This window comes from Tamandua tetradactyla, chromosome 6, assembly GCF_023851605.1.
Source record: "Tamandua tetradactyla isolate mTamTet1 chromosome 6, mTamTet1.pri, whole genome shotgun sequence".
Classification (NCBI taxonomy): Eukaryota; Metazoa; Chordata; class Mammalia; order Pilosa; family Myrmecophagidae; genus Tamandua; species Tamandua tetradactyla.
Window position 1 is genome coordinate 43,546,319 of NC_135332.1, and position 22,423 is coordinate 43,568,741.

Consider the following 22,423-nt stretch of genomic DNA (forward strand, 5'->3'; position numbering starts at 1 on the left):
ATTCACTCTGCATTAACCCTTCTGGGAGACAAATACACTTGTGCTCATGCTTCTAGAATGTCTTTACAAGAAGACAGAATAAGTGGGTAGCAGTGATTATAGCCTGGGTGCATAATTGAGTGACTCTGAGCTCACCCCCTACCTGGACCACTCTCAAGGCCCTGCTAGTCATTATTATATAAATTTTATGTTAAAGAGACAAAACTGTATAAAGATGTTGAAGCTTAGTTTATGATCTCCTCAGTGATGTATTTAAAAAAACTGAATTAATATCTACAATTTACTTTGAAATGCATCCAAAAAGTGAGATGGATTGACGGATAGATTGATGCATGTATTATAGTAACATTAATGTTAGGAGCTATGTGGTAGGTATGTAGGTATTTGCTATAAAATTCTTTTACCTTTGCTGTATGCTTGAAATATTTTTTGATAAATTATTTTTTTTTAAATGAAGTTTTTATGATGATATTCAGGAAAGTGAAGTAAATGAAGGAGGAAATGAGCCTTAAAAGACATATTCAGCATTAATGGCAATCGTTTTTTTCTAGAGCTGTTGAAATTAAAATTCTATTATCATCTTTTTCATCACCTGTATCCTCCTCATCTCCCCTTCACATTCCTCTCCAAGTAGCATGGTAGACTTTTTAGATTTTGGTAAAGAAAATCACGTTGCCTAAGAGAGCATTACATAAAAATATAGAGTATCAGAGAACTGTTCTGAAAGTTTGATTTTTCTTTTCTTTTACCCTTATTATTTCCCTATCCCATATAGATATTTGGAAGTTAACTTCATTGAAATTGTTTGTTTACTAAAAAAAGTTTAAGTTAAAATTTGCTCAAGTGCACCATTTCAAAATCTATCAGGTGAAAGCTCTTGACAGTGAAAGTTTCCTTTTAGAAAGGGGATCTCAGGCTAGTCATTGGCTTTTATCAGCTAAAGTTTAATTAACCATTTTTTTCTTAGGTATGTCACATAGTTCTGGGGTTAAGACCAGCTACTCCAGAAGAGGAAGGGCAAATTATTAGGTAAGTTTGTACTTTGAATCTAACTCTGTATTTTTCATTATCTAATCAAAGTTTCTACCATCTGAAATGCATTACTTACTAAGTAACAGCATGTTCCATTTTAATTAATCATTACAGTCAAACTCTGTTTCTCCTAAATAGTTCATACTGAAATATTTTTGTTAAAATGCATTCCTAGTCAAAGGCATGGATTAATTTAGAACTCAAATTAAATTTAGACTAAATTCACAGATGAAGATTATGGAGCTATGTTGATGCCCAAATGAAGCTCTGCACCCAGTCAGGATCCATCAAAACCCCTCTCCATCTTGTGTACTCTCACTTCTCTGTGACCACCTACTTCTGTCAAGTTTAGCCAGATTGGAAGATGAGGCACATAAGCAAGGGGAACTTTTTAAAGCTTTTTGTCTTATGTTACTCCCCAGCTTGAAACCCTTTAATGACTCCCCTTTGCCTGCTAGATAAAATCCAAGTTCTTTATCTTGGTCTTTCACATGTACTAGAGCCAGGTTATGTTCAAATCCTGAATTTGTCAATTTACTAGCTGTGTGTTTCGTTTTGTTTTGTTTTTAAACATTTATTATTTTTAATGCACTTTTATTGAGATATATTCACACACCATACAAACCATCTGAAGTATACAGTTACAGGCTCACAGTATCATCACATAGTCTTACATACAATCCCATGATCAATTTCTAAACATTTTCATTCCTCCAGAAAAGAAATAAAAATAAAAATGAACACCCAAATCCTCCCATACCTCATATCCTTTCCCCCCATTATTGACCCATAGTATTGGTGTAGTACATTTGTTACTATTGATGAAAGCGTATTAAAATATTACTCTTAACTCTAGGATGTAGTTTGCAATAGGTACATCTTTTTCCATGAACTCCTCTGTTATTAATTCTTTGTGAAAGTGCCATACATTTGTTTTCGTTCATGAAATAATTTTTTTTATAGGGACAGTTAATCACAGGCATTGTCCACCACAAGATTCATTGCATTACACATTCCAATTTAACTTATATTTTTAAATAATTTCAAATTTATAGGATAGTTAAAAATATGATACAAACCCCATACCGAGAAATTCAACATAACCCTGCCCTCACCCAGATACCTACGTCCACCAATTTAAAATTTTGCCACGTTTGCCATATTGTTCTTTCTGTCTATCATCTGTCTCTAATGTTTGTTCTTTGGGTTTTTTGGGGTGCATGGTCTGGAAATCAAACCCAGGTCTCCTGCATGAAAGGCGAGCATTCTACCAATGAACGACCTGTGCAAGCTAATCTATCATTTTTTGTCTATATTCTGACCATTTGATAGTAGATTGCATATATCATGCTCCTTGAACATGTAATACTTCCATTTACTGTTCCTCTGGACAAGGACATTCACTTGTACAACTACCTTAACTGCAGTTATCAAGTTCAAGAAATTTTTAACATTGGTATAACGTTTACAGTCTATATTCCAATAGTCCTTTTAAGCCATTTCTACTCCAGTATTAGTTCTGTCCATGATTTCATGTATCACATTTAATTGTCATTGTCTCATTAGTTTAAATGTGGGAACATATATACAACATAAACTTTCCCATCTAAACAACAACAAAAATAAGAAAATCAAATTGGATACTAAAAAATTTTCAAATAAAAAGGCATTTTATAAAAGACAGAGATATCATCTCACACCTGTAAGAATGGCTCCTATTAAACAAATAGGAAACTACAAATATTGGAGATTTGTAGACATTGGAACACTTATTCACTGCTGGTGGGAATTATAATGGTACAGCTGCTGTGTAAGATAGTTTGGCAGTTCCTTAGAACTCACTACAGTTTGGCAGTCCCTTAGAATTCAGGTCAAGTTGCCCTATGATGAGGCAATACCAATATTAGATACATACCCAGAAGAGCAGAAAGCAGTGAGACAAACAGACATTTGTACACCAGTATTCATAGTGACACTATTCATAATTGCCAAAATGTGGAAACAGTCCAAGTATCCATCAGCTGGCAAGTGGATAAACAAAATGTAGTGTACACACAATGGAATATTAGACAGCAATGTGATGAAATGAGATCCTAAAGCATATGATGACATGGATGAACCTTGTGGATATAATGCTGAGTGAAATCAGCCAGAGACAAAAGGATAGATATAGTATGATTTCACTATGGTAAAGAATGCAAACTCCAAATTATACAGGAAGAAAGTCTGTACTCATATATAGCAATGAACTAGATATTGCCTCTCTGCAATTAAGAGTTTGTGAATGACTTCACAAGCAGTGGCTTCCATATGTTTCACATTGTTAACAGTGACCTTTCATAATAAAGATTCTATAAAAGAGAGGGTAAAAAAAATTCCTGGTCTTCCTTCCAGGGTTTCTGATTCAATAGGTCTTGGGTGAGGCCTGAGAAATTAGATTTCTAAGTTCCGGGTGATACTGATGCCACTGGTCTGAAGACCACATTTAAGAATGCTACCTGGGGTGTATGGGTAGTTCAGTGGAAGAATGCTTGCCATGAACATGACCCAGGTTTGATCCCCAGCCCATGCACTGCCCCCAAAAATAAAATAAGATAAAACATAGCCATTTTTTTTGTGGAAAAAAATTCACCCCATGAACTTCCCAAACAAATAAAAAATTCAACACATGATACTACAATAATGGTATATTAACATGAAAAAGAATGAAATGTGACCCCGCCGTATACCATACAAAAAAAAAAATTCACAAGACTAAACTCACCATATTATGGTGTTGGAAGAGTCCCCCACAGAATCATGGAACAACCAGCAAAAACTAGCAATGTCATCTTCCTCAGAACTCTGGTGAGCAATTTTAAGGGTTGCTTTAACTGGGAAAGTGTCAAGTAAAGAAAACACAATTTAAATGCAGTAGGAGAAGCTTGTGGCACTTTTGTTGACCCCTTGGCCCCTCTCCCACCCACTTGCTATTGGAGTGGGATGCCATCCTGTGCTCCCACTCCAATTGCAGATCCCTGGCCCTCTTTCAAAGGGAGCAGAGTAACTAACCCCTGTGTGCATACTGAGGTGTGTGTATGTCAGTGCCAATCTATTGAGATGGCATCTTGAAGGATTGAACCTGGAAATTTGTCTCCGGCTGACACTCCTAAACTAGGCCTATAGGCAGAAACAGTAGTCATATCACTATCTGGATATACTCTTAAGGAATAGACAGCTCAGGGACTAAATGCTGGAATAAAGACATTAAAATGTCAAAATGTACAATGTGCAACAGATTTCAAGACAATGAAACAGGAAGTGATTACCCATCTGTTCTAGTTTGCTAGCTGCAATGAACACTTGTTCATTGTTAGTGTGAATGTAAATTGGCGCAGCCATCATAGAAAACAGTTTAGCAGTTCTTCAGACATTTTCCCAAAAAGGATATATGAATATTCAATAAATAGATTCTCCAGCATTGTTAGCTAGTAGAGAAATGCAAATGAAAGCCACAATGAGATTCCACTTTATGCCCTGAAGGATTGCTGTTGTTTTCAAAATTAAAAAATAAGTGTTGGCAAGGATGTGGAGATATTAGAACTCTTGGACATTATTGGTGGATATGAAAAATGGTGCAGTCACTGTGGAAAGCAGCATGGTGGTTACTCAAAAAGTTAAATTTAGAAATTCCGTATGATCTGATAATTCTGCTCATAGGTAGATACCCAAAGGAATTGAAAACAAGAATTCAAACAGATACATGTATACCGATGTTCATAGCAGCATTATTCACATTAGCCAAAAGATGGAAACAATGGATATTACTTTAATGTAAGAAAGAATGAATTTCTGAGACATACTGCACTAGGGATGAGCCTTGAAAACATTATACTGAGTGAAATAAGCAAGGGACGTAATGACAGATAGTGTATGATTTAACTTATGTAAAATATCTAGAAGTAGGACATTTATATTTATAAAATGTAGATTAGAAGTGAACAGAAGATTGGGGAAGAGGAGAAAGTGGAGTTGTTCTTGGTGGGTACAGAACATTTAGAAATTTTGGAAATTTTTAATTAAAATTGATAAGTTCAAAAAAGTATACCTGCTACCTGACCACAAGCTAAGGAACAGAGACTCAGATAAAAATACAGACTCTAAAATAAAAGTTTGTAAGAGTTACTAAACAAACAACTTTAACCTACATAAGCAATAAAAACAAACACTGAAGAAGTCAAAGAAACTGATTTCCAGAATTGTGACAATATAATATACAGAATGTCCAGTTTTCAGCAAGGAAGTATAAAACATGCAAAGAAACAAAAAATTAGAACTCATTCTCAGGAGAAATTAATAGAAATCATTCCTGAGAAAGTACTCAATGAACTTGCTACAAAAAAGTAGCTTGTAATGGCAACAACATAAAGGACAGGAGTGAAGTGCTATGTGAGTATAATTTTTATATATTATTGAAGCTACTTTAGTATTAATTCAAAATAGATTGTAATAAATTTAAGAGATTAATTATAATCCCAGGGTAATCATTAAGAAAATAACTAAATATATACAGAAAGGGAAATGAGAAAGGAATCACAATTTTTTATGTCATAAAAATCATTTGAGAAAGGTGGGGCAAAGTGGTAGTGAAATGAAGTGTGGAATTTAGTTCGGCCTCCAGGGAAGCTAGTAAATAACCAGGAACTGAATGGAACAACTGTTGGGGAATAGAAATGACTACATAATTCACCAATCTGGAACAAATGAAATGGCTGAAATCACACACAGAATGATTAACCTGGGATTACAATTAATCTCCTAAATTTATTGCAATCTATTTTGAATTAATACTAATATAGCTTCAAAAATATATAAAAATTATACTCCCAAGCTGGGGATGTCTATTTTGAATTAATGTTAATGTAGCTTCAATAATATATAAAAATTATACTCCAAAACTGGGGATGTCTCCCAAGCTGGGGAAGCTGGCACCCCTCCCCCACAGGCACAGCAGGCTGGTTCTGGAGAGGAAAAGAAACAGACCCTACTAGGAGCAAGGAAGGTAGCTCAACCAGACTCCAGTTGCAGAATTAATTAAGAAATTCAGACTGCTGAATACAGGCCCCAAGCACAGATAAACCTGAAGTAAGTACTAAAGAAACCAGGACCAGATAACTTCATATGTGAATTCTACGAAGTATTCAGAAAAGAATTAGTACCAATCCTGCTCAAACTCTTCAAAAAAATGGAGGAGGATGGGAAGCTTCTTAACTCATTCTATGAAGCCAACATCCCCCTAATACCAAAGTCAGACAAAGATACTGCAAAAACAGAAAATTGCAGACCAATCTCTTTAATGAAATAGATGCAAAAATCCTCAACACAGTACTTGCAAATTGAATCCAAGAGCACATTAAAAGAATTCCATGACCAAGTGGGATGTATTCAGGTTATGCAAGGCTGGTTCAATTCAATTAATGTAATACACCGTATCAGTAAATCAGAGCAGAAAAACCACGTTTCTCAATCCATGCAGAAAAAGCATTTGACAAAATTCAACATATTTTCTTGATGAAAACATTTCAAAGAATAGAAATAAAAGGGAACTTCCTCAACATGATAAAGGGAATATATGAAAATCCCACAGGTAACATCATACTTGATGGGGAAAGACTGAAAGCTTTCCTTCTAAAATCAGGAAGAAGACAAGGATGCCCACTGTCACCATTTTTATTCAATGTTATACTTCAAGTTTAGCCAGAGCATTAGGCAAGAAAAATGAAAGGAATCCAAATTAGAAAGGAAAAAGTAAAACTCTCACTGTTTGCAGATAGCATGCTATTATGTCAAAATTCCTGAAAAATGTTCAGCAAAGCTAGTAGAGCAAATAAATGAGTACAGCAAAGTGGCAGGGTACAAGATCAACACCAAATCAGTAGTGTCCCTATACACCAGTGTCATGGTCAAGTTCATGTGTCAACTTGGCCAGGTGGTGATACCCATTTGTCTGGTTGGGCAAGTGCTGACCTGTCTGTTGCTATGAGGACATTTCATAGAATTAAATCACAGTCACGTCAGCTGCATCCACAGCTAATTCCATTTATAATCAGCCAAGGTGAGTGTTTTCTGCAACGAGTGATACTTAATCTAATCACTGGAAGCCTTTTAAGGAGAATTCAGAAGAACCAGGCTCTCTTCCTGCTTCAGCCGGCGAGCCTCTCCTGTGGAGTTCACCCAGATCCTCCTTCAGAGTCGTCAGCTTGACAGCCTGCCCTTCGAATTTTGGACTCTACATTCCCACAGTTACATGAGACACTTTTATAAATTTTATATCTGCAGATAATTCCTGCTGATTCTGTTTCTCTTGAGAACCCTAGCTACTACAACTAATAATGAGAAATCTGAGGAAGAAATCAAGAAAAAAAATTCCATTTACAATAACAACCAAAAGAATGAAATATTTAGAAATAAATTTAAGGACACAAAAGACCTATACACAGAAAACTACAAGAGATTGCTAAAGAAAAAATCATGGAAGACCTAAATGGAAGGGCATACCATGTTCATGGATTGGAAGACTAAAACACTTTCGTGCATCAAAGAACTTTGTCAGGAAATTAAAAAGACAGCCTATGCAATGGGAGATAATATTTGGAAACCACATATCAGATAAGGGTTTAATATCCAGAATAATTTTAAAGAGATTCTACGACTCAACAACAATAACAACCCAATAAAAAGTGGGCAAAGAACATAGACACATTTTTCAGAAGAGGAAATACAAATGGCTAAAAGGCGTTTGAAAAGATGCTCACCTCTACTGCTGTTAAGGAAATGCAAATCAAAACCAGTATGAGATATCAACCCGTATCCAACAGAATGGCCATTGTCAAAAAAAAACAGAAAATGACAAGTGCTGAAAAGGATTTGGAGAAAGAGCCACACACATCACTGTTGGTGGGAATGTAGAATAGTGCAACCACTTTGGACTGCAGTTTGATGGCTTCTCAGGAAGCTAAGTATACAATTGCCATCTGATCCAGAAATCTCTTTACTAAGCATGTATTTAGAGGAGCTGAGAGCAAGGACACTAAAGGACATTTACCCACCGATGTTTATAGTAGCATTATTCACGATTGCCAAGAGATGGAGACAGCCTAAATGTCCATCAACAGACAAGTGGCTAAACAAGCTGTGGTATATACATATGTTGGAATATTATGCAGCTGTAAGACAGAATAAAGTCATGAAACATGTAACAGTGTGGATTGAGCCTTGAGGAAATTATGCTGAGTGAAACTAGCCAGAAACTAAAGGACAAATACTATATGGTCTCAGTATTATGAACTAACATTAATGAGTGAACTTTGAGAGTTAAAAACACAGGTTATTAGGAGATAGAAAGAGGGTAAAGATTGGGCTTTTGATGATGAAGGAATATAGAATGGGCAACAAGACTGACTGTAAAGATTCAGAAATGAATAGCACAATACTATCTGATGATAGTGCAATTATATAAGTACACTGAATGACACTGAGTGTGAGTATGATTGATTTGCGATAGATAGAGGTGGTTTCAGGGTATATCAATTCACAAATAGAAGGAAGAACTGTGGTATATACATATAATGAACTATTGAGTGGCTGCAAGAAGAAATGAAGTTGTGAGGCATGCAAGTAAGTGAATGAAACTTGAGGACAGTATGTTGAATGTAATTGTCAAAAACAAAAAGGAAAAATACCATGTCTCATTCATGGATTAACCGTAATATTCAAATTTGGATAATTGAAATCAAGAGCATGAGTTATCAGGTTGGGGCCTGTGGTAAATTGTAATCTCTTACAACAGTCAAATCTATTCCAGATTTTAACTGTTATTTCTAAATTCTTAGATGCTGAGCTATCTGTGTATAACCTAGTCGTTCCCCTGGACTTTGGGTATTTGTGTGACACCTGAGATTCAGAGTTAGAGTTCTGAAGCCAGAAACATCAGCATTACCTCATACAGCAACTATTAAAAAAGTTGACTAGAGATATGAATGAAGCTGGTCTGGATAGGACTAAGGTAAATCAGAATACAGGGTAAAGGATGATATTGACAACTTTAAAGCTTCAACTTCTGTGTGAGACCAGTGCAAAATTTATATTTTTGGTAGCACACTAATTTAATTTGTATGGTCAGTGTTTTCAAGCATCATAATTACATGGGATCTTGAATAGGAAGTGAGATCTTGTAGGTTTGTTCAGATTAGTGTGATGCTCTGTTACATCCCAGAATAATTTTGGCAGAGAATAAGAAAGTATTTTCAAAGTCCCCTTGGTGGACTGTAGAAAAAGGAGGAAATTAAAATTAAACTTCCCTATTTGGGGAGTTCCTGATATTCTTGCAAGCAGCAGGGATAACTAGTTCAATAGACTAAGCCCTTGATTTTGGGACTCGTGCCTATGAAATGTATTTTGGAAAAGGAAAAGCTAAGCCTACTTATGATTATGCCTAAGATTCACTGTCAGAGAACCTCTTTTGTTGCTCAGGTGTGGCCTCTCTCTCTAAGCCAATTTGGCAGGTGAACTCACTGTTCTCCACCTATGTAGGTCATGACTCCCAGGGATGAAAATCTCCCTGGAAACATGGGACATGATTCCTGGGGATGAGCCAGGACCCAGCATCATGGAATTGAGAAAGCCTTCTTGACAAAAGGGGAAAGAGAGAAATGAAGCAAAATTAAGTTTCAGTGGCTGAGAGATTTCAAACAGAGTTGAGAGGCTATCCTGAGGTTCTTATGTATTATATAGATAATCTTTTTTAGTTTAAGGTGTATTAGAGTGGCTGGAGGGAAGTACCTGAAACTATATTCCAGCATCCTTGATTCTTGAAGACCATTGTATAACTCGGTAGCTTTCACAGTGTGACCATTTGATTGTGAAAAGTTGTGGCTGACACTCCCTTTATAGAGGGTATGGGCAGATGAGTAAAAACAAATAAGGACAAAAATAAATAAATAATGGGGGGGTGTTAAGGAGTAAAAAAATAAAATTGGGCAGATAGGAATACTAGTGGTCAGTGAGAGGGAAGGGTAAGGGGTATGGGATGTTCTAGTTTGCTAGCTCCTGGAATGCAATATACCAGAAATGGAATGGCTTTTATAAGGGAAATTTATTAAGTTGTGAGTTTACAGTTCTAAAGCCATGAAAATGTCCACATTAAAGCAAGGCTATAGAAATATTTATTCTAAGGCATCCAGGGAATACCTTGGCTCAAGAAGGCCAGTGAAATTCAGGGTCTCTCTCTCAACTGGAAAGGCACATGGTGAACATGGCAACGTCTGCTAGCCTTCTCTCCAGGCTTCTTGCTTCATGAAGCTCCCCCAGGGGCATTTTCCTTTTCCAAAGGTCTCTGGCCATGTGGGCTCTCATGGTTCTCATGGCTCTCTCTCCAAAATGTTTCTTGTTTTAAAGGATTCCAGTAAGCTAATCAAGACCCAGCTGGAATGGGTGGAGTCACATCTCTGTGGAGATAATCTAGTCAAGTTTCCAACCTACATTACTGCATAGGGATTAAAAGAAATGGCTGCCTCCACAAGATGTATCAGAATTAAAACATGGCTTTTCCAGGGTACATAATCCTTTGAAACCAGCACCAGGATGTATTGTTTTTTTCTTTTCTTTTATTTTTCTGGAATGATGCAGATGTTCTAAAAATGACCATGATGATCAATATACAACTATGTAATGATATCATGAGCCATCAGTTGTATACTTTGGATGGACTGGATGGTGCATAAAGATATCTCAACAAAAATATTTTTAAAAAATCACTTGAACACAAAAGAAGGCAATAATGTAGGGATTCAGAAAAATGTATGTGATATATTTTAAACATCAAAATTGCAGAAGTCAGTACTTCTGTATCAGTAATTAATTAGAATATAAATGTACTCTCCAATTAAAAGGCAAGGATTGACAGAAGAAATATTTTTTAAAAATTAACTTGCAAAATTTATATTTTGGGTAGTGCATTTCCTAATTTGTCAAGTTTAGTTAACACCGTTAAGTACATGGAATCTTGAATAGGAATTGGGATTTTGTTTGTCCAGGTTAGTGTGATGTTCTGGTAGACCCCAGAGTAATTTGGGCAGTGAATAAAGAAGTATTTGTGAAGTCCCCTTGGGGGAATGAGAAGAAGGGGGGAACTTCATCATTTGGAGAATTTCTGATATTCTCACAAGCAGTGAGGACAACCAGAACAATAGGCCGATCCTCCAATCTTGGGGTTCACCTCAATGAAGCTTATTCCTGCAAAGGATAGGCTAAGCGTACGTAAAATTATGCCTAAGAGTCACCCCCAGAGAACCTCTTTTGTTGCTCAGATGTATCCTCTCTCTCTCTAAGCCAATGCGACGTGTGAACTCACTGCCTCTCCTCCTATGTGGGGCATGACTCCTAGGGGTGTGAATCTCCCTGGCAGCATGGGACAGAAAGCCTGGGATAAGCCAGGACCCAGCATCAAGAGATTGAGAAAGCCTTCTGGACCAAAAGGGAGAAGAGAGAAATGAGAAGAAACAAAGTTTCAGTGGCTGAGAAATTTCAAACAGAATTGAGAGGTTATCCTGGAGCTTATTCTTATGCATTACATATAGATACCCTTTTTTAGTTTATGGTGTATTTGGAGTGGCTAGAGGGAAGTACCTGAAACTGTTGAGCTGTGTTCCAGTAACCTAGATTCTTGAAGACAATTGGATAAACATAAACATATAACGTTTATAATGTGACTTTGTGATTGTGAGAACCTTGTGCTGATGCTCCTTATATACAGGGTATGGACAGATGAGTAAAAAATATGGATAAAAATAAATAATGGGGGGAAATAAAAAATATTTTACTCATTTGTCTATACCCTGTATATATGTATAGTTAGGTAGATGGAAACACTAGTGGTCAGTGAGTGGGAGGGGAAAGGTATATGGTATGTGAGTTTTTTTCTTTTTTCTTTTTATTCCTTTTTCTGGAGTGATACAGATATTCTAAAAAATGATCGTGGTGATGAATTCACAACCATTTGCTGATATTGTGAGCCATTGATTGTGTAACATGTATAGAAACTGTGTGAAGATTTTTCTCAATTAAAAAAATTTAAAAAAAAGAACAACTATATACTGTCTACAAGATACTCAGTTTAGTTCAAAAGACACAAATAGGTTGAAAGTGAAACAACAGAAAAAATATTCCTTGCAAATAATAGCCAAAAAGATGTGGGGTGTCTATACTAATCTCATAAAAAAAAGGAATATAATTTTTAAAAACTGCTACAAAGGCAAAGGACATAATATATTCATAAAAGGTTCACTCCATCAAGAAGGTAACTCTAAACATATATGTACCATAAAACAGTGCCCCAAAATTTATGAAAATAAAATAGAATTGAAATTAGGAATAGACACTTCTATAAAATAGTTCAGGACTTCAGTACCATTTTCTATGCTGCATAGAACAACTAGAAAGAAGACCAGTAAGGAGGGGGCTGAACACTACTATAAACCATTACATCTAGTAAACATATACAGAACATTCTACCCCTAAACAGCAGAATATGCGGTCTTCTCAAGTGCACATAGAACATTCTCCAGAATATATTAGGCCATAATGAAAGTCTCATTATCTTTAAAAATACTGAAATCATGCCAGGTATCTTCTGTGATCACAATGTATTGAAACTAAAAATCTTAACAGAAGGAAAACTGGAACATTCAGATATGTGTGGAAATTAACACACTGAAAAAAAAAGGTAGGTCTAAGAAGAAGGTGAATTATGAAAGACTTTGAAATGAAAACATAGCATCCTGAAAGTTATGGGATGCAGAGAAAACCATGCTCAGAGGGAAATTTCTTACTATATATACCTACATTAAAATAGAAGAAGGCTCTCCACCTGGGAAACCCTGGAATTTAACAAACAAGCATGGCTGCTGAATCACTGTTTTAATATTTCTTCTAGTTGCCATTGTTTTGGAGCAGCTAGAATGAAAAATCTGAGATGGTAGAATGGTAGCCCATGACGAACTCTGGGATCTGTTCTCTAATTGTTGAAGTGTGCTTTGAAAATTACTGCTTTTTTCTTTCTTTGCTTTGTGTATGTTACATTTTACAACTTAAAAAAATTATAAAAGAAGAAAGATCTGAAATCATTAACCTTGAGAAACTAAAAAAAAGAAAAACAAACTAAATCCAAAACCAACAGAAGGAAGGAAATAATAAAAATTCAAACTGAGATAATTCAAACAGACTAGAAAAGCAGTAGAGTGAGTCAACAAAACCAAAAGTTGGCTCTTTGAAGAGATTAACAAAATTGACAAATCATTAGCTAGTTTGACAAAGAAAAGGTGGGAAGACTCTAATCACTAAAATCAGGAATGAAAGTGGGGCTATTACTACTAACCTTACAGAACTAAAGGATTATAAGGAAAAACTATGAGCAGTTGTGTACCAACAAATTAGATAACCTAGATGAAATGAAGAAATCTTAGACAAACACGAACTACCAAAACAGCTCAAGAAGAATGAGAATTCTGAACAGAGCCGTAACAAGTAAAGAGGTTGAATCATTTATCAAACGGCTCCTCAAAAAGAAGAGTACAGGACCAGATGTCTTCAGTGGTGAGTTTTTCCAACTAAAGAAGAATTAATACCAGTCCTTTTCAGACTTTAACCAAAATTAGAAAAGCAGAGAATTCTTCTCAGTCATATTTTGGTACCTGATGCCAAAGCCACGTGAGGATATAACAAGAAAAGAAAACTACAGACCAATACCCTTTATGAATATAGGTGCAAAAATCCTCACAAAATAGTAGCAAACCAAATTCAGCAGTACATTAAATGGATTATACATCATGTCCAAGTGGTTCAACACAAGAAAATCAATCATTGTAATATATGAAATTAATGTAATGAAAGGGGGAAAACAGACATAATCATATAAAGTGAGGCAGAAACAATATTTGACAAAATTCAACACCCTTTCATGCTAAATCACTTAATCTAGAAATAAAAGGAAACTTCTTCAACCTGATCATGGGCATTTAAGAAAAGCCCAGAAGCTAACACTTATGAAAAATCACAGCTTAGCAATAAAAGAGTGAATGCCTTCCCCCTGAGATCTGGAACAAATTAAAGATGTCTGCTTTTCATACTTCTTTCAACATTCTACTAGAAATTCTAACCAGAACAATTAGGCAAGAAAAGAAATAAAAGGCATCCAGATTGGAAAGGAAGACCTAAAACATCCCTTTTTGCAGATGACATGATCTTATATAGAGAAAGTCCTGAAGAGTATGTAAAAATCTGTTAGAGCTTATAAATTCAGCAGAGTTGCAGGGAACAAAGTCAACATACAAAAATCAATTATGTGTCTGTATACCAGCAGTGAACAATTTAAAAACATTTCTATTTGTGGTAGTATTGAAATGATAAAATACCTAGGAATAAATTTAAGCGCAGAAATTAAACACTTGTATGCTGAAAACCACAAACAATTCCTGAAGGAAAAAAGACCTGATGTAGTTGACACACAACACTTGATTGAAAGGGGAAGCCTAGTCCCCACCATTCTGAATATCCTCCAGATATTACAATGTTAAGAATTCAGTCTCAGCCTTCATTTGATTGTCTTATTCAAAGTATTAGGTCATTCTTTGTGATTTTGAAGCCACTCTTCAACTTTGATCAGTTAATGATCTGACAACTCATAATATTTTACAAATTGAAATACAATATGAACTGCACAACACAAAAAGTGAACCCTGAGTTAAACCATGGGAAATATTAATGGTATAATTATAACGTGCTTTCATCAGTTGTAACAAATGCACACAAATGCAAGGTGTTGAAAAAAGGGAGGTTTATGGAAATCCTATATTTTGTGTGTGATAATTCTACAAACCTACAACTTCTTTAATTAAATATTTTTTTAAAAAGGCTTAACTAAATTGTAAGATACCCCATTTTCATAGATCAGAAGACAATATTGTTAATATGACAGTCCTCCCCAAAGTGAGCTATAGATTCCATACATTTCCTGTAAAGCCAGTGGCCTTTTTGGCAAAAATAGAAAATCTGATCCTCAAATTCAGATAGAACTGCAAGAGACCCCGAATAGCCAAAACAATATTGAAAAAGAACAGTCAGAGGACTTTTTTCTTCACAATTTCAAAACTTCATTACAAGTTACAGTAATCAAAACAGTGGCTACTGGCATAAGGACATAGTCTGATAATGACATTCCAGAAATAAGCTGTTTATATGAGACGTGCAGAAAAGGCAATTTGATAGAAACTATATAAGTGGTTCCTAGGGCTAAAGATAGTGATGAGGATGAACTGCAAATGGGTCTTAGGGATCTGGATTTTGGTGATGGTTCCTCACGACTAAATTTACCAAAAATTATTTACTTGCACACTTAAAACAGACACAGTTGATGACATGTAAATTATAACTTAGTAAAGCCATTGAGAAGACACTGCTATACTTGATGACTCTTAAAACTGATTTATCAATGGAAACAGTAATGTTTCCCTAGTACAATGTGGCCAACTCATGAGTACATGAATTTGTTTCACAGCTTTCCTTTGTAAAGTTTCCTAATGATAATTTGTAAGTGTTATCACCATCTGTTTCACATAACTTCCTTTGACATATTGAATGTCTCTTGGATATACAGAGGATGGTTAGAAAGAGAGAGCAGATATGGTCTGCAGCCAGGACACAACTGGTTTATCATCTCCATGCAGTGGTGGCAGCAGTGGAAAGAATATGTCAAATATGTAAGTAAGATTCTTGTTTATCTATATTTTTCATGGAATTTTCAGCCCCATCAAACTTTGTATGACCACTGGTCAGTAAATCATTCGATAAAGAATACTTGTTATTTGCCACCTCGTGCTTATACTTTTACCTAAATTTCCTCTCTCGCAAAGAATATATTATTAGGGATGGGGTTACCTGTGTGTGTGTGTGTGTGTGTGTGCGTGTGTGTGTGCGTGTCATTCAACTAACATATCTCATTTAATCTTCATAACACCCCTGAGAGAAAAGTAATATTATATTCTTTTTATGTGTGTGGAACCTGATGCTAAGAAAAAAAGTAACCTAACTGTCTTGCTCAGGGTGGAAAATTTGAGATCAGACTTGAAGATTGACTTTAAAACCCATGTTTTCTCAAACCATATTAATCACATCATCTTTCATTAGTTCAGCTCTTTGCATAAAAAGTTGAAGATGCTTGGGTAAGAAGTATTGGAAACCTATTCAAAAAAGTTAATTTAAGAGCTAACATTAGAGGGGTGGGAGGGTAATTCAGTGGTAGAATTCTTGCCTCCCATGCGGGAGACCTGGGTTCGAGTACGTCCCAAAAAACAAAGAAACAAAACAAAAATTCAACAAATGATGCTACAATAACGGGGATACTCATATGGAAAAATAATGAAGTGTGACCCTGCCATACAGCATGCAAAAAAAAAAAAAAAAAAAAAAAAAAAAAGAACTAACATTAGAATTCAGGATTTCTGACAGATAATCTGCCATTGTCCAAGTAAAAAGTTAAAGTAAATCTTCAATACTGAATATTCTGGAGTCTGTTTAAAACAGAAGGGATTTTTTTTTTTAAAGAGTAATGCCAGGAATCAAATATCGCTTTTCTTAGAAAGATAGTTGATGTATAGACTCATTGTCAGTTGCCAAATGACTACTAACCAAAATTCTAATAATTTGATTCATATTTTCCCCTATATGTCCTTTTCTATTACTGCTTCTTATCTGAAGATTGGTAGTTAGATTGCATGTTTCCATTATCTCCATTCTACCAAACTCTTTCTCCTTTTCTGCAGAGTTTAATACTATGTTTTCATATGTAAAATATATGTTAATTGGGAAAACATGCTCCTTGATATAATTGAAAGAGTAAAAGTAGGCAGAGGGATCACTGGATTTGAATACCTGAACAGAACAAGAGTGAAAGAGGCAGACTCAGAGGATCTTCCTAAAGGTGCTCCTTTCCCATCACATCAGGAGGGTGTGCCATGCCAGAAGTACTACTCCAGACTTTAAAAAACCAACTGACCCCTATGACTGTCTCTACTTCTGATAACTTCTTAAGCCTGGAAGAACTCAGCAGTGGTTAATGCTCCAGGACTCAGCTGACTCATGTAAGCACCAGAGGCATCCACAAAGGAAACAAATTATGTTTACTGAAAAACAGCTAGAAGATTTGAAATTCTTGTTCATTAAGAATACGTACCCAAACCCTGATCTTCAGAAAGAAATGGCCTTTAAAATGGGTATACATCCAAATGTAGTGCAGGTCTGGTTCCAGAACCATAGAGTGAAACTCAAGAAAGCAAAATACAAGCAGATTCAGCAAAAACAACAAGAAGCTCAACAATAGCATTTACCTGAAGGAGTCAAGATTAGTCCTTTGGAGAGAAATAAGGATGCACCACACAGACCCCCCAAGGGTGTTTATGCTGTCTCCTAAGTTTATACAAATAATTTAGTACCCTCATTCCAACTTAGCATATGTCCTAACTTTAGAGTCCCTACAGACCACTTTGTTGGCCACAAAATAGTCCATTTTGGCTGCTGCCAAGACCCTAACATATACTACCTACAACCCATTTTGGAATCCTAAATTTTCCCCCTAAGCTTGATTCTAATTCTTTTGTCTCTTCATCTTTACAAGGACCTTAAACAGTGTTTTAAGTTCTCTCCATTGCAATTTTGCTGTAAATCTTAACCTCAAATTGAAAGTTCATCTTTGAGTTCTGCTTTCGGGATACTCAAGCTAGGACATAGCCACTAAAATATATATACATATATTTTTAAAAATCACATCCCACATGGTATTCAGCCTGTTGGGAATTGAATAGTGTCCCCTACAAGAGCTTTTTCAAGTCATCTGTGAATAAGATCTTCAAATACACTATTAAGATGAGGCCAGGTTAAATCAGGATGGCCTTAACCCTATATGACTGGAGTCCTTATAAGCAAAGGAAAATTGGACATGAAAGTAGAAGCCACAGGAGGAGGCCAAAGAAGACAGATCACCATGTGACAGACGTACACAAGCCACCATCAGAAAACCAAACTTCTGGGAAAGCACAGCCCTTGATTTCACACTTCTAGCCTTCAGAACTGTAAGACAATAAATTCCTGTTGTTCAAGCCAACTAACCTGCAGTATTTGTCGTAGAAATCCTGGCAAACTAAAACACACAAGAGCCAAGGTGAGAGAGAATTTTTCAGTCATAGCTGCATATATTAGAAAAAATAAATGCTGGTAATCTGTGATTTTTGCATGTATCTCTAAAAACTGGGGTGGGGGCAGCAATTAAATCCAAAGGAAGAAGAAAAGATGACAGAAGAAAATAACAAAATTCAATGTGGCTATTAATTAAAATGAAAATGTACCCACCTACCTAGCTCTGCACCCCTGTCTGGTGGGCAGTGCTCTTTGCCTGCTATAGTAAAGGGTTCCATACCCCATGTTTACCAGCCAGAGGGCAGTGCATCACTTATTGGAAAAGCCCCAAACAACCCATCTGTGAATTTCAGCAAATCCCCAAGTGATACTACTTAAGGACAGATAAATGGTCTCTGCCCTGCCATCCCTTTTCTGCAACTCCTAGAACTGAATTCTACTCATGGCAGCAAATTTTGTTAGCAAAATTTTACTGAATTATTCAGGAAGTTTTAATGTTGGGGGGATATCCATCACTCTGTTCCACCTTTTGCTGCCAGTTTGTGGGGTCCATACAAAAACATAAAGCTAGTTGGTAGGCTCTGGGTGTGGTCTGGGAGACAAAAAGGCTTAATGGTATAGAGCTTTTGTTCAGGGAGATGAGAAAGTTCTGATTATGGATAGTAGTGATGGTCACACAACATTTGAATGTAATTGACACCCCTGGATCGGTGACATGTACTTGACAGTGATTAAAATAGGAAATGCTTTCTCGTATATATGCTACCACAATTTTTTAAATGTGTGCTCTCATAAGTCATCTTTATCTCCTGAGAAGGAATAACTATTTTGTCTTGTCATCATTGATTAGTTTGCCTTTTGTTGAACTTCAGAAAAAATTGAATCACAAGTTATAAAGAAAAAAAAAAGCAGATGATTTCAAGGATATTATAGGTAGAAAATGAGAACATTGGGGTAAAGCATCAGTTTTACTGAATGTTACTAAAGCATTTTAGCAAATTGAAGATTTTGGGGGGGGGATATGTTTTTATGGTCTTTATATTACTCTTAGGAACTAAATCCTGATGTTTATTTTGGAACATGGTAAAATACTCATATAACTCAGAAGGAATCAAAATTCTCAAATAAAATACTTTTAAAATGCCACAGAACCCTTTTAGGAATTGTTGGCTCAAAGAAAGTAAGGAAATTTCTCACCATGGGTGAAAACTTAGCTATAGACACCAATCTTCTTGAAACACAAATTTCTGGAATAGTTTCAGACCCAGAAGTCAATAAAAACAAAACAGGATCTTTCGATGTTTAAATTTTCCAGAACAACCAGAAACTAACAATGTAGTAAAAAAAAAGAGCTGATAACTCTAAGATTCTGCAGTATATAATACATATATGGTTCAGTGTCTAAAAGAAAAATAATGATTTGGCTAATGATAAAGTTGGCTATTTTCGTCGAAAGCCATGAGGAAAGGGCTTGTGTAATGGTGATAGTTTCAGACAGTACAGACCACTGAGAGCAGTAGACTCCTGGAATAGATATGAAAGCCAGTGATTGTGAAAATGCATTCCAGTTTGAAGTGTTGGGAAAGAAGTGAAGAAAGTCATTAACCTCATATTCTCCATGTCTAAAAATATCACTCACTGTGCTATGTTAAAAACATATGGGCTCTTTCTCCACCGGCCCTCCTTCTCCCCTCTCTTTCTCCGCCGGCCCGCCACGCGGCGCCCACGCCCCGCAGCAGCCGAGCCGCCCGCCCTCCTTCTCCCCTCTCTTTCTCCGCCGGCCCGCCGCGCGGCGCCCACGCCCCGCAGCAGCCGAGCCGCCCGCCCTCCTTCTCCCCTCTCTTTCTCCGCCGGCCCGCCGCGCGGCGCCCACGCCCCGCAGCAGCCGAGCCGCCCGCCCTCCTTCTCCCCTCTCTTCCCCCTCCTGCTCCGGCTGCTCTCCAACCACCACGGTGCCCTCTTCCCCCGCCTTCACCATGCTCCTCCGCCACCAGCCTCGACAGCCTTGCGGCCCTCACCTTTCCTCCTCCAGAACAGCTACTGGGGGAGTGGAGATAATACAGAACAGCTCCCGGAGCCACGAGGGAGATCAAAGGGACAGCGTACCCCATCCTGGAACGGCTGACTATCTGGGAGAAACAGCTCCGGTGAGATCACCAAGGGGCACGGGCTTTCCTGGGTGGGACGGAAAGCGACCGGAGTCCCTCCCTTCCACCTTCCCAGGCCAGCTGGTAGAATTGGACAGGCGGTCCCCTTAGGCCGCGGCGGCTGATGCCCCCACCACACGAGGCCCCCCGGAACAACTGAGATAGTTGGGTCGGAAATCCCCAGACTGCGGAGAACAGTGACCGGGGGATCCCTTCCAAACACGTGACTCCCCCGTCGGCTGGGAACAGTGCACTCTCCCGGGCTGCAACAGCTGGCGCCCTCCCGCCACGCTTGGTGCCCCGGGGCGACTAGCTCATTTGGCCGGACGCTCTCCTGTGCTGCGACGGCCGGAGACCCTCCCCGCATTCGGAACCCCAGGCCGGCTGGCATTCTTCCAAGACGCTTCGGCTGCCGAACCTCCCCTACGGCGAGAATTTTACAGAGTTAAAGGACCCACAGCAACTTTCACTGGTGGAACCCACAGACAAACGTGTGCCACGAGCGCCACCTACTGGGCAGGATAAGAAAAACAGAACCCAGAGATTGCACAGAAAAATCTTTCAACCTGTGGGGTCGAACACCCGGGGAAATCTGACTAAATGCCCAGACGCCAGCAGAAGATAACGGATCATGCTCAGAAAATTGAACATATGGCCCAGTCAAACGAAGAAACCAATAGTTCAAATGAGATACAGGAGCTGAAACAACTAATGCTGAATATAGGAACAGAAATGGAAAACCTCTTCAAAAACGAAATCGATAAATTGAGGGAAGACATGAGGAAGACATGGGCTGAACATAAAGAAGAAATAGAAAAACTGAAAAAACAAATCACAGAACTTATGGAAGTGAAAGATAAAGTAGAAAAGATGGAAAAAACAATGGATACCTACAATGACAGATTTAAAGAAACAGAAGCTAGAATTAGTGATTTGGAGGATGAAACATCTGAATTCCAAAAAGAAACAGAAACTATCCAGAAAAGAATGGAAAAATTTGAACAAGGTATCAGGGAACTCAAGGACAATGTGAACCGTACAAATATACGTGTGGTGGGTATCCCAGAAGGAGAAGAGAAGGGAAAAGGAGGAGAAAAACTAATGGAAGAAATTATCACTGAAAATTTCCCAACTCTTATGAAAGACCTAAAATTACAGATCCAAGAAGTGCAGCGCACCCCAAAGAGATTAGACCCAAATAGGCGTTCCCCAAGACACTTACTAGTTAGAATGTCAGAGGTCAAAGAGAAAGAGAGGGTCTTGAAGGCAGCGAGAGAAAAACAATCCGTCACATACAAGGGAAACCCAATAAGACTATGTGTAGATTTCTCAGCAGAAACCATGGAAGCTAGAAGACAGTGGGATGATATATTTAAGTTACTAAAAGAGAAAAACTGCCAGCCAAGACTCCTATATCCAGCAAAATTGTCCTTCAAAAATGAGGGAGAAATTAAAACATTCTCAGACAAAAAGTCACTAAGAGAATTTGTGACCAAGAGACCAGCTCTGCAAGAAATACTAAAGGAAGCACTAGAGTCAGATACAAAAAGACAGAAGAGAGAGACATGGAGAAAAGTGTAGAAAGAAGGAAAGTCAGATATGATATATATAATACAAAAGGCAAAATGGTAGAGGAAAATATTATCCATACAGTAATAACTCTAAATGTCAATGGCCTGAATTCCCCAATTAAAAGACATAGACTGGCAGAATGGATTAAAAAACAGGATCCTTCTATATGCTGTCTACAGGAAACACATCTTAGACCCAAAGATAAATATAGGTTGAAAGTGAAAGGTTGGGAAAAGATATTTCATGCAAACAACAACCAGAAAAGAGCAGGAGTGGCTATACTAATATCCAACAAATTAGACTTCAAATGTAAAACAGTTAAAAGAGACAAAGAAGGACACTATATACTATTAAAAGGAATAATTAAGCAAGAAGACATAACAATCATAAATATTTACGCACCGAACCAGAATGCCCCAAAATACGTGAGGAATACACTGCAAACACTG

The 22,423-nt window shown here is 37.3% G+C and overlaps 1 protein-coding gene across 2 annotated transcripts in view; it reads left to right on the plus strand.

Annotated features, from left to right (window-relative positions):
- The window catches only part of USP32 (ubiquitin specific peptidase 32), a 332,680-nt gene that overhangs the window by 213,116 nt on the left and 97,141 nt on the right, over positions 1 to 22,423 (plus strand). For both annotated transcript variants that reach the window (XM_077165036.1, XM_077165035.1), the window contains exons 11-12: positions 968 to 1,029; positions 15,722 to 15,824. In XM_077165036.1, coding sequence (XP_077021151.1) covers positions 968 to 1,029; positions 15,722 to 15,824 — 165 coding nt within the window. The remainder of the gene's footprint in view (positions 1 to 967; positions 1,030 to 15,721; positions 15,825 to 22,423) is intronic.